Source organism: Passer domesticus, chromosome 5 (assembly GCF_036417665.1).
Source record: "Passer domesticus isolate bPasDom1 chromosome 5, bPasDom1.hap1, whole genome shotgun sequence".
Lineage (NCBI taxonomy): Eukaryota > Metazoa > Chordata > Aves > Passeriformes > Passeridae > Passer > Passer domesticus.
In genome coordinates this window covers 73,532,333-73,545,467 of record NC_087478.1, presented here as the reverse complement: position 1 = coordinate 73,545,467, position 13,135 = coordinate 73,532,333, and the positions used below count along the sequence as shown (strand labels likewise).

At 42.4% G+C, this 13,135-nt stretch overlaps 1 protein-coding gene across 1 annotated transcript in view; it reads right to left on the bottom strand.

Annotated features, from left to right (window-relative positions):
• STAB2 (stabilin 2) overlaps window positions 1–13,135 on the bottom strand; it is a 76,955-nt gene that overhangs the window by 53,040 nt on the left and 10,780 nt on the right. The window contains exons 7-15 of the mRNA XM_064421069.1: window positions 11,919–12,044; window positions 10,218–10,414; window positions 9,338–9,471; window positions 5,225–5,358; window positions 3,578–3,660; window positions 2,768–2,917; window positions 1,346–1,489; window positions 506–568; window positions 294–413 (exon numbers count right to left, since the gene is read on the bottom strand). Coding sequence (XP_064277139.1) covers window positions 294–413; window positions 506–568; window positions 1,346–1,489; window positions 2,768–2,917; window positions 3,578–3,660; window positions 5,225–5,358; window positions 9,338–9,471; window positions 10,218–10,414; window positions 11,919–12,044 — 1,151 coding nt within the window. The remainder of the gene's footprint in view (window positions 1–293; window positions 414–505; window positions 569–1,345; window positions 1,490–2,767; window positions 2,918–3,577; window positions 3,661–5,224; window positions 5,359–9,337; window positions 9,472–10,217; window positions 10,415–11,918; window positions 12,045–13,135) is intronic.

Genomic DNA, 13,135 nt, shown 5'->3' with positions numbered 1-13,135 from the left:
AAGGGTGGTGCATTTCAGGGGAGGTTTTGGGGCTGTGCCATGTGCCTGTCCAGGCTGGGATGTCTGGGCAAAGGCAGAGGACTGGGGGCCTGGTGTAGAGGAACTTCATCCCTACATGTGATGGGAGACTCCAGATCCTCTTCCTCTCTAGGTGTTGTCTTGATCTTTAATTCTTAGAGATGGCTTTCAACCTTGATTATAGGAGCTAATTTAGATGAACACTGGAAAATGCATGTATGAATCTCCTATCTATCTCCTGTCTGAGAAGGATTTGCTTTAAAGAAAGACTGTACCTCTGCAGACAGCAGGTAATCCAGAACCTCAGCCTTCATATTACTCAGGGCCTTGTTACTTGGAACAAAGACTGTGTAAGCCTGGTTGTCCTGCTGTAAATCCATTCCTAGGCCAGTTTTCTGTTTTGGTTTAAAAATAAAAGTGAAATTACATATTAATGTTGAAGAACATCTGAAAGTAGCCTTATGTAATTGCTTTAATGGATCCTTACCTCTATCAGAGATGTAAATTTGCTGTATCTTCCGTCAGCTTGAAGTAATGACATTATAGTTTTCTGAAATAGGATAAAAGTAAGATTTGTTTTAGCTGGGAATATGAAATAATTGCCAGCTCTTATGAGACATTTCTTGACTTATTGCATGAGTCTCAGTTGTTACAGATTGAATACATTTCATCTGGGGGGCTGGTGGTTCTTGGAAATGACTGAGATGGCAGCACTTTTTTCCTGGTGCTATGCTGGTTTATTGTTAGATTTTGTCAATTTCCTGAAATACTGGGTGGTCACAGGAAACACAGCTGTGTATGTATGGGGATAGGGTTTTTATCTCTTTATCCCCAGTAAAAAAAAAAAAAAAAAAAAGGTAGAGGAGTAAAAAATTTGAAAAATACAACATAAGAAAGGACCTTTTATGCTGGGCACCAAAAACCCAAAGCATTTAAAATCTTTTTTTTTTTTTTTTATATTAACCTTTTGTGGGGAGGAATTGAAACTTTGAGTACAAGTCTTGGCTGGTATCTGTACAGATGTCCCTCCTTTTAGTGTGTGATTCTGGCATTCAGTGAAATTCACTGATCATGGCTGACAATTTTCCAAGGAACCAATCAGATGCAGTGAGAACATCCAAACCCTCCATGGTCCAGCTTGGCAGAAGGGTGAATGTCTGTTTTCTGTGGAAACTGTGCCATTACCTTTCACTTTGAATATTGCTTCTGTGAGCTGATGGGCAATGGCTCAGTAGAGTTTGTTTAGTTTCTGTCAGTCACCCTCCTTCACATTCACCTCTATTTAAAGAGGAAGATTGACATTGCAAGTCTGTAACTTATGACTCACCTCTTTGCTGCTCTCAAATGTTGGCCCCACATTGTCCATGGCTTTGTCAATAATGTGCAAAATTCCATTGGAAGCAATAATATCTCCCTGCAAAATTTTTCCTTTCCCCCTTCCTCCTTGGATTCTGATCCTTAATTGATTATCCTGAAAGAAACCAGGCAATGGATAGTGAATTCTTTATTAGGAAATGACAGCAGAGTGTGTACACAGGTTGAATGTACTCTAGGACCCCCTTCCTGTTGCCAACACCTAAACAATTCAAATCTGGGGAGGCTAAAGATTGCTTCCAATGCTTATCAAGGAAATGGGTAAAAATTCCTTTGGATCGGGACTATGTTCTTTTGCTTCAGGACAACAAAATTCAGAAGGGAAATAGAGACAGGCCCTGAGGGGAATTCAGTGTGCCTGAAAGCATTGTGGTGACTGTTAATCATAAAAATCTGCCAGGAAATTATTCAAAATATTGTTGTACTGGAAAGGTCCTCTCCTATAATCTTATGGGAATCTAACCCATTTCCTTATATTCGATGAATATTTAAAACAACAAAATGTTGCTGATTCTGCACTGTCCTGAAGCCTTCAGGAAACAAACAGGGTTCAGACAGCAATGATATTTTCCTGTTACAAATGGAGTGTGTACTCACTGAACATACAAAATAGATATCTCTGCCCAGATGCCACTGATTTACTGCAAAACATCAGAAGTACTTGATTTCAGTCTCCACATAGGCCCAGTCCATCAAGAAACACATAATGGGCCAAGACCAATAATTCCAGATTATAAAATCTAGTGTATCATCCACAGAGAACAAGTTTTTTTAAACCAGACTGCCCTGATGATTACTGATGTTGGGTAATCTGGGCTAACACTGAGCTTTGCTATATATTTCCCATGGTTAATTGCCCTGTGCTCTCTCTCTGCTGGGATTCCATCTGCTGCCTCCTTCCAGGGCTCACTGGGAGGTGGGATCTGCAGCTCAGCCAGTGCCTGCTCCATGTGAGCAGCATTCACAGGTTTCCAGCATAAACTCTGTGTTTTTTTGTCCCCCTGCCACCTCTTACTTCACCTGGGCTCTCTTAACATCCCTCCCCTGTCCCCCCGCCAGCTCTGTTGGTTGAGCAGATTTAAGATAACATCATTTTAGCAAACATTTAAACCAGTCTGTGTTAGTTTGCCAAGTCACTCAGTGTTGATACATGACTAAAGCAACTTTTTTTTTTGCTGGATTTGGTGGGAACTTTGATGCCAGTGAGGTTTCAAGTTTGGCTTGAACTCCTTGTAGTACCTGGCCATGGCTGTGGATTTTCCTAATCCAACAGTTATCTTCGCCCTGATGTCTCCCTGCAGAAAGAGCTTTCCTGCTCCTCGTGGAGGGAGCAGAGAGCACTATCCTTGCTGTGGGAGGCTGAAAGGCCACTTACCTTTTCTCCCTTTGACACCTCTCCTGACTTGCCAGTCAAAGTATATATTACATTAGCATTGTTCAAGCTACTGGTGTTCAATTGACCTGCAATAACATGGAGTTTAATGAAGTACTGGGCTTTCTGTTTATTTTTCAGGAGATCCTTTACCTAGAAAAGCAGAGGAACAGAGATTTATTTCAATGCTGGCTTTATCTAAAAAAAAAACAAAAACCATGGTGAATACTTTTTTGGTCTCTTTAGTTCTTACTCTGAATTACATCTTTGACCCTGAAGTGAGGTGATGGAGCCTGAAAAAAGTGGAGACCTCTCTTGGTTTTGGTTCAGCTCACATTGTACCCTTACATCCCTGCATAAGCAGCAGGTGCCTCCAGAATTGTCCTGATGTCAGTGGAAGGTGATAGTTACATGTCAATCTCTTTTTTTGTTTTTTTGTTTGTTTTTTTTTTCACTAAAGCCATTATTTTTTTTATCCCCCTTATGTACAAGGTGACCTGCAGGCCTCGCTGCTGAAAATTCTGATCTTAGTTCAACCCCTGGCTCAGCTGAGTGGAAAGACTTTGAGCATGGCCATGTAAGACAGTCCAAAACTTAGCTTGCGGTGTGACAGTGTTCCACCCTAACTCACCAAGTTATTTTGTTTTCCTTTAAAGTGGGAAAATGCAGTCTGTGGCCCTAGATTTAAATGTGACTGGAAGTGTACCAGAGCAAATTATTTGTATCTGCTGAATCAAAACACTTACAACACAGATGAGATTTCTGTAGAAGCCAAATCCCCCAAATGTGAAACTTTTTCTTTTGTTTACTTACATTTGTGCCTTTGAGTCCCCTGTTTGTTGGTACAAGCACAGTAAATGGTCCCAGACTGCTCAGCTGCCATTCATAGGTATTTTCTTATGAGAAGAGGGAATAAAAAAAAGTTTAAATGCCTATTGAAAACCTCATTTGCCAAAGGGAGTGTGCAAAGCTGTGAAGGGAGAATAAGCAATAATAGTATCTGATTATTAAATATTAAGATTCTAAAGTAGAAGCCATTAAAAGAAGGGAGACAGATGGGATGTGAAATCCAGGTGCTGCTGTATATTTGACACAAAATGAGGCAAAACATTCAGGATGCTTCTGGCAGCCTGGATTCTGTGGCATACAGGCCAGAGCAAGGACACAAAACCAGCAGCTTCTTTGGGGATGTGTCCTTACAGGAAGACAGCCTTCTGATTTAAATCAATTCAGTCTCTATGGGGTCTGAAATATGCAGCTGATAACCTGCTGGTACTGCAAATATCAGCAACCACACGATTGGTAATCAAAACTGGATGCACTGAAAGTTAATTAGAATTCATTTACTACCCAGAGGCTATTTCTGTATCCAAGGCAGCAGCATGAGAGACCACTGGTTCTGCAGCTGAAGGCATTAAACATTTCTGATATTCAGCTCTTTTTCTAGAGGTATAAAATCAGAACTGGAAAAAATCTTTACAGGTGTATTGTGCAGAGAATCTCAAAATTAATATGCTGTCCTACAAAACATCTATAAATTAGCTTTTGAAAAACAGCAGTGTGGAGTGAACATATTTGAAGTTAACCTGATTAGTGGTTAATGCGTCGTTGTAGCTTCTGGCAAGTAGATCATATGGCACATTTATGTCCAAAACTTAACCAAAGCACATGAAATCTGGGTTGTTGTTAACTCAACATGCTGGGCACTTTTCAGACATGTGAGGAGAAATGCATAGAGAAACTGCAGCTGAACTCTCAGTGCTGAGGCAATGGATATTGATCTTCAGTGCTGAGTATGAAAGTCTCTGCCAGGTTTTGACCTTGGCCAGCTATGGGGGATTCTTATTCCTTCTGTTCAGGAGTTCATGGTCTTTATTTTAATTTCTGGGCTCTGTGGGACTGAGCAAATTATATTAAAGAGAAGGATTTTTTCCCCCCACGTTTACAAGTTAAAGTCAAATATCCAGCTCAATTCTAGCAGTGTTTGTTCATGCCTCAAATTTTTGGCCATAGAGAAGATGATGAAGGCTGTTAGGTTGTTCAGTTCACCGGGTAACTGGGAATGCCAGTGTTTTTGATGGACTAGTGTGGGTCATTCTAGGCCAAATCCCATTTGTCCAAAACAGTGGGGGCAGGGAGAAGTGGGGTAACCCCACTTGTTACACTGTGGGGCAAAATCCACTGGTGATGTTAAATGATGTGTGAGTGGTTGTGGAAGAGGTTTAGCACTTCTGTCTGGCAGTCCTTGCAGTCTGCAAGAACTTTTCATGGTGTGAGGAGCAGAGCCTCACACCACACTCATGATGTGAGGAGCAGAGCAGCCTCAGATGGTCTGAGGGGCTTTGCCGTGGGCAGCACGTGTGCTGTCGTGCTGTGGGTGGCACTTCCCTCTAGCAGGGGCTGTGGGGGAAGACAGGGCAGGATCAGCCCCCTGGGCTCTGCTTGTGTTCAGCTACTCACCCATGAGCAGGAGGCTGGATGTCAGCTTGCCCTGCCACTGTCCTCCCACTTCTGCATTCAGCTCCTGGAGGCGCTCCACGATGTTCCCGTAGCACACAAACCCGTTCCCCACGGAGCCCCCCTGGCACGTGCACCTGGCAAGGGATTGGGATTTTAGCTGTGCCTCTCAAGAAACTGGCACCTATTGCTCCTCTGAAGGCATTTCCAGGAAGCACTGGTGCACTGTGGTTAATTCTCTGCCTCTGCATGCTGTGAAATGTGTCAGGGTGTGGGGCAGCCTGATGCTGCTTGCCTCACATGGTGGACTCTTGTTAGCTGGGCCAGGAGACAGCAGTGTCTGTCCTGCAGGACATTTGAAGAGAGGCTATGTGCAGCCTCTGCTCCCAAAAGTGTTGTGGCTGCTGGAGCCCAGAAATCTACAGAACCTACTCTGTTTGTGAGGAGAGAGCAGAGCACAAATGTCTCAGGTGTGACTCCTGCAGCAGGGAGTCTGTTTTGTGAAGAGCTCACTCATGACATGGGATTTGGCAGGATTAGTGGTAGTTAAGGGAGGTGATAGCATCTCATCAGTCCTTGGAAGAGCTGCATTGGTTTTGTAGAAAAAGATTTTTCCTTTCAACAAACCAAAGTGGTGTTTTGTTACCCTGCCCTTTAAGTAATGCCACCATTGTGGGAATTAATACTTGTACTTTTAACATTATCCTATTTTCTTTTTTCTTTTCTGCTGCAGCACAAAATCTTGTGCTTTTTTAGATGCATGTGTTGCTGCTGCTGTCTCTCTTCTGGAAATAGCATCTCATATGTAACAACACCTTGTCTGTCTCCTGAGAACTCCATCCTGTGGGAGATGCCAGTGAGTTGTGCCTGGCCCAGTACTCTGGGTGTCTAAAGCACTCAGTCACAGTGCCCATGAGATGGACAGACAGACACTGGATTAATAGTACCCTTCCCAATTAAGTCTGCAGCACGTTCAATATTCACATAAGCTCTAACCACAATGGTTCATCTCTCTGGATATTTTTTTCCTAATGGCTTTACTGGAGAAGGAACATTACTTCATGTCAGCAAAAGATGTCCTTTCTATAATTGCTCATTTGCATGTGCTGGTTGTTAGGAACACAGCCCTGCCACTAACACCCCACAGTGGTCCCAGCCAGATACCAGACCCTCTCCTTTTTCCCATGGATGGTCTCTGCTGCAGCTGTTTCTCCAGTGAGAGCAATATTATTGGAAAGTCCCCACAAGTCCCTGCAATCTGGGGAGCTGCACACAGGCTCAGAGGAATGTTGAGATTTTGGCCAAGAGTCTCAAGCTTTGACTCTGGTCCTAGGTAAAAATGGCAGTCTAAAAGCAACCTAAATTTTTAGGATGCTATTCTGAGCGTGAATCCACTTCTTTCTAAGGGGATCTCTTGAGCAGAGAGAGCGTGACTGTGGAGCCTGGATGAAGGGTTTACAGCTGGGAGAGAGGAACAGCTGCTCCTTGGGAGCTGATCCATTTTTTCTGGTGGTGCAAATATTGCTGAATTGCTGTAGGTAGCTCCCTTCCACTTCTGAATAGAGAAAAAAGTAACTGAGGCTTCAAAGGAGCTCAGGAATAGCAAAGTAGAAAAAAGGAACTACCCTTGAAATATGGCACAAATCAGATGCAGGTTTCAAAATAAAGCTCTCCTCTCTTTTTCATCCAATTTTCATAAAGAAGCAGGCGTTTAAACATAATAACTTTTTGGCTATCATTTTTGGGGGCACAGTGAACTGCAGAAATGCCTGCATGGTTTGAAATTTCTCTCCTGAGGACAATATTGCTCATAACTGAGTGGGCATCCAAGTGACATCATTTGGATTTGTGTGTCAAAGTAAAGCATTGAGCAATTACAGATTTGCACCTATTGCAGGGGATTGAACACTTCAACCTGTGTGCTTCCTCAATCCTTCTGATGGAGGAATTGATTTTATGTGTGTGGGCATGAGGAATACCAGGACTGGAAAAGATGGGAATTGTCACTACTTCAGCTTATTCAGGGAAGAAAAACTCTATCTCCCTAGAAGAGGAAAGCTCAGCTTTCTGTCTCCTTTTTACCAAAACCCTCTATAACAGAGTTTTGGTTTATGAAGCTACTAATTTCGACTTTGAAGGCCTAGAGGAAAAAGAAGAGTGGCATTAAGAGAAAATAATAGAGTTTAACTGACAGTAGGGCAGCTCTCCTTGGAAACCAGAGAGGTTTGTGATCAAATATGCAGTGTAATTCTGCACTGGTTGGAGCTTCATAGCTCCTGGGCAAGGCTGAACATGATTACTGTGCTGAAGCTACATCAGAGAAAGTGTCAGCACTCATTCAGGAAAAATCTACATGGGAACATAAGACAAAGGCAATTGTGATTTTTGAGGAGGTTGCTGTGTTATATTCACAAATCAAATGTTTGGGTTTTTTACATCTTTGCCTGTAAGAGAGATTTATTCCTGTACAAATAATTTGGTTCTGGAGAAAGTAGAATGGTGTGAGGAAAGCTAATAGCACAACTGCATCCTTAAAAAAAAACAAACCAAAACAAAAATAGAAAGGAAACGATGCAGTTTTGTGGCCTCTGTTACACCTGTGCGTTTTAGAAAACAAACAAACAAAAACAACCAAAAAAGCCTTCCCAAAATACATTTAAAATCTGAGATGCAGCCAAAATATAGTGTCATTTATGAGAATCTATTTTTTGAGCCCACATTTACAAATTAATGCTTTTCTTTTTAAAGTTCCTCTTTCATAAAAGGATTTTCCTTACCTCAAGTTTTATTTCAAGCCCACTCTATTCTTCTGGTTTTTTTTGTTAAATATCATTAAATGAATGATGTGCAGAGAATTTTTATTGTTCTTTTCCATCCCCAGTAATACATTTTTAATTTTCTAATTCTAAGATTCTCAAAACTTCTCAGCTTTCAGAAATTGTTTTACAATGGTGAAACAGTGACTAATTCGGGGAAAAAGCTCCTGATTTGGAATTTCATTTCAAAATTTCAGCTGCTGTTGTGCAGTATAGTAGTACTCAACACTGAGAGTTGTGTGAGTCTGCAGTAAGCAGTTTGAGTAGCACACTATGGTGCAGAAGAGAGCCAGGGGATATTCTAGATAAATTTCTTTGAAATGCACAATAGCTGATGAAGAAGTGATGCTGGTATTACCCTGCCAGGGAAAGCTGCATGATGGCACAAGCACTGGCAATGGGAATACTCTCCTGAGTGAATGCTTTCTGCCTATGGATCTAGGTGAATATTTGTTCCTAACTTACAATAAATGTCCTGTATTGTCCTTCATGTTCAAGCTCTCAGCTCCCAAAAACTGTTATTTCAGGCACAGCTCTTTAACCCAGTACCTGCCCTCACTGGGCTATGGAAATGCATAAGCCAAATTCTGTGGTTTAAGAGACCATTCTAGAGTTTAGTGCCATCTGTGCCTTTTTCCTAACATCCATGTAGCATATTTCTGTACAGCAAAAGCCAAGTCTGCCAGAGGTTTTCCAGTTTGCCCCTTGTTTGACTCGAGGTTTTAAGGCATCTGCTGGGGCTGGTGTTGGTTTCACAGCTTGGGGGGCAGATTCCCTGGTTGTGTCTGAATTAGTACACTCAGAAGAGGCAGGGCTCCAGTGCTATCCCATAATTAATGCTGATTAATTTTCAGCATGCTGCCTGGCGTGTTTCTGGCCCACACCAAGGAGTACTTTCCCTGGCAGTGACCAGGCACAGCTGAAGGGAGAGCATGTGCCAGGGACTGCTGCCAAGAGGCAGTTACTCTGTTTTGGAAGAGACTTTAGCTGTGAGACAGACAATGCTGCTTGCCCTGAGGAAGAGAAAAGAGGTTGTGGTCCCTTTTATTTACTAGTATAGAAATGACCTCTGAGTGCTTTAAAAGTAAAACTTAATAGGTATTAGCAAATGGCCTGCTGAAATCTATCACTGTGTTAATTGGCTGACCCTAACCCCATTAAATCTTGTGATTTGTCCTTGGTAAAGAAGCTATTAAAGATAACTTCAGGAGGTGTCCATCTACAGGATTTGTTTTAGTAGCCTGTTTACTAGGGAAGGAGGGAGAAACTGTGGGAAAATTTCATAAGAAAAAAGACTCACGTAATCTGTCCCGGTGCAACTGTTAAGCATTTGGCTTTTTTGTGGCAGGTGTTGTTTGTTTCACAGCTGTCCGTCATGCTGCAGCCTTTCCCAGGTACAAAGTTGGTATAATGCTCCTTGCATTCACAGTGGGACTAAATCAGAAGGACGTGAGAGGGGAGAGAAAATTAGCTGTGCACAAATTGTGGATTTCAGCATAATTTCTGAAACTAGGGCTTGAACACAGTGTCTTAGTTAACCACCTGGTGAGCTCAGACACAAATATAAAGCTTATATTTGTACACACCAGCCTGTGTTTCAGCCATGTGCACTTCACTGAGACATGACCATGAACTGCAAAAGAACCTGGAATGATCAAGTCCCTTTTTGGCTCTTCAGGGTGTCCAAGCAAACCAGCCCTTTTGAAGCCCTGCTTTTTTGATGGTGTGAGTTTTTCACACAGAAATTGGAGCCAGTTCCCAACACCATGAGTAATATGTAGTCTTTGTAAAGTGCTGTTCATTGATTGTTTTCAAAGACTCAGATTGCTTCTTTCCTAAATAAACTAAATTTAGACATGTTTATGTGGTACCAGTATAAGAACCCTGCTGGTTCTACAAGTCCCCTGTGTCAGACAGAAAAAATTTAACTGTGAGAAGATTTATTTCAGTTGCCTCTATTTTGGGGAGGCAAATCAAAGCCAAAATAGTCCCAGAAAAACCAAAAACACCATTGCCATTCCAATTTTCAGAGAGGAGCTAAAAGGACTCCCTACTGGTCAACAGCAGGACTTATGGTAAAGGTGGGAATAGCATGTGATTTCCTTGGGAGCTGTTTCCATTACCCCCATGGCTTCTTTTAGGAGAGAGAGCATTATTTCCTCTTGGGTAGTTACACTGACCTTTCCTGGGCCGTCGTAGATGCAGATGCTGGACTGTGCAGGGCAGCTGCCGTGTGCTGCCTGACAAGGGTCTATGGGCAGGCAGATCTGACCATCCCCTGTGTAACCCTCTCCACAGGTGCATTTGTGCTGGTTTGGCCCGAGGTAAACACAGTCGGCATGAGGACCACAGACCTTTTTGGAGCACGGGTTGATAGCTTGTGAAAAAAGGAGTGAAGTAAATGAATCATTGCCCACAGTTCTAAAATTGAAGAGAAGGATTTACCAGAGCACCTCCGTGACAAACAAAGCCTGGGCAGACTAAACTTTTCATAACAGCCAAGTCTGAAGTACTGTGGCCGCGTGGAGATGGAAGGGAGGAATGTGTTTATGCTAACATAGCAACCAAGCGTTTGCTTTTGAGCAGAAATGATCTCTTAACTTGGCAAATCGAGCTATAAACAGATTAAAGCATGTAACGTGCTCATTAAAATATCACAACTATTTCCTTGTTCTATGGTGGATTTTAACTAGAGAAGGTCAGGTGGGAGGTATGAGGTCCATGCAAGCTTCAAGCACATGTTAGATCAGTTGGAAAATATTTCTCAATACAATAGGCCTTCACTGTTTTCTTTCCGGTAGTTAAACAATATAATGTCATCGGTTCAGCTGTATGGAAAACTGTCCAGCAAGTGCTTTGGTCTTCCACACTCTTCTGCTTTCAGGATAGCACCAGAAGTTCACTAGTTATTTCCATGAACCATTTTTTTGAGGCAATAACATTACTTGTTCTTTTTCAAGACCAAGCAGTGCTTGGAGAGCATCTTCTCACGCCTTTGTGTCCACGTTAGGTTATGGTTAAGCAAATGTTGTATCTAGAAGATGGCATGCCCTGGAGACACCTAAAAAGTGGTGCTTCTAACTGTTTTCTCCTCTTTTCTCCCTTGATTTCCCCTCAGCTAAGACTGATCTGAGCCAACCTCTTCTAAATTGTGCTTTCAGCACCAGATGAAACAATATTCTTTGTTGCAATTAGTCTAGAAAGAAGGACTGGTACTATAAGACATAAAGTGAGTAGGGAAAAGAAAATCTGGACTCTTACACAATTAATTTGGGCATGGAAGTTGAATCTATGAAGACACCTCCCAGTGTCTTTATGATGATGATACTGGCAGTGTTGAACTTGAATGGCAAGTTGAGTCTATAAAGACACATCTAAGGTAGAGTTTACCTGTAGCTGAGATGCTATCAGCTTTGTTTCATGATAAACAGGAAAGCTAAAATGGACTTTACTTGCCTGTAGAGTTTGTGCTTGCTGATGGAACCGAGCTGTCACATGATGGATGCTGAATAAATATAAGCCCTTGGTTGCTGTTGTTATGGAAGCAAGATTTGAGGCTGAACTGTGCCAAGCAGAGGGATATGACAGCAGTGGATTTGTAAGCACTGATGACCCAGTACCCACCTAATGTGTTTTGAGGGTGTTGACTAGCTTTAGTCTGATTGCATGGACTGTAACTTGTTAGCAATTGGATGGATGGGCTTCTGAAGCACATTTTAGGATTTTGTTTCCTCCTGAAGGAATCTAGTTTGTGCTTTGGGATATGAACCCAAAAGAAAAATGAGATGGTGAGATGTGGCTCAAAAACACATTCCATGTCTGAACTATAACACTGGTGGTGGTGTATTTAAGGAACTGGGGCAGACGTGGAAATTACTCACGTTCGCATCGCGTACTGTCCCCGTGGAAGCCGGGCAGACACGTGCATTGCAGCTCTCCTCCATCCTCCCCTGAGGCAGCACACCTGGAGTGTACGGGGCACCGCAGCGCCTGGCACTCGGCTATGGCTGGGGGACAGAGGGGGACAGGTTAAGCTGTGCCTGCACGCTCTCAGGCTTTGAGGTGCTGTGGAAACCCAGGGCACCGGGAATATTTCTCTCTCTGGGATGTCCTGACCCCCAGTGGAGTGTCACCATGATATTTTATGAAAATCCCTTTGCCAGGATTTTTTCTCCTGAGAAGCCTTAGAGGGAAAGAAAAACAATAATTATCTGCTGCTGTGGAATGCAACAGGTGCATCTTTCATTGATCCATGTGGATTGTTTTTACTTAATGACCAATTGCAGTCCAGCTGTGTCAGGACTCTGGTCTGTCACGGGTTTTTGTTATTCATTCCATTCCTTTCTAGCTTTCTGATGCATCCTTTCTCTCTATTCTTTTTAGTATAGTTTTAGTATAGCATTTTAATATAATCTAATATCAAAATATAATAAATCAGCCTTCTGAAACATGGAGTCAAGATTCTCATCTCTTCCCTCATCCAGGGGACCCTCAAACACAGTCACAGGGGGGAGCACTGACTTTGACTTTCATCCATGGAGAAAGTTTCCTAGACTTCAAGATAGACTAGAATCCACAAAAGTGTGAAATAGATTAGAGAAAGTAGTGTAAGTGTATCACTTGGTGAGAAATTTAGGTTTTGGGGTTTTTAGTAGGTTGTGCATGGAAACAAGATGGAGGGCACAGGGCGTTGTCCTGGGTTTTTTCTTCATGCTTCTTCTTCCTTCTTCTTCTTAGGTTTGGGTGGCATTTTGTAATTGGGCAGAAAAGTCTGCACTGTGGGCTTTTTGGGATCAGTTATTGGGTTAAAAGGGAAAATAATCTAGGTGTCAGTTCTTAATTGAATAGTTTAGTCTTAAAAGACCTTGTAACAAGAGACAGTTAGCCATTTTGTGCCTTGCTGCCAAACTCACAGTAGTGAGACTGTTTTACTGATGAGAAATAATAAACAGCTGAGTCCAAACATGAACTACTGTCTCAAGTGCCTTCAACCCAGACCCAGAGAAATGATAAGGTTCAGCCTAGGTTTGCTTGCTCTTGCATGACTAACCTGAGATCAGTTCATCCTCACCAATTCCACCTGTATCACAGCTGTTGA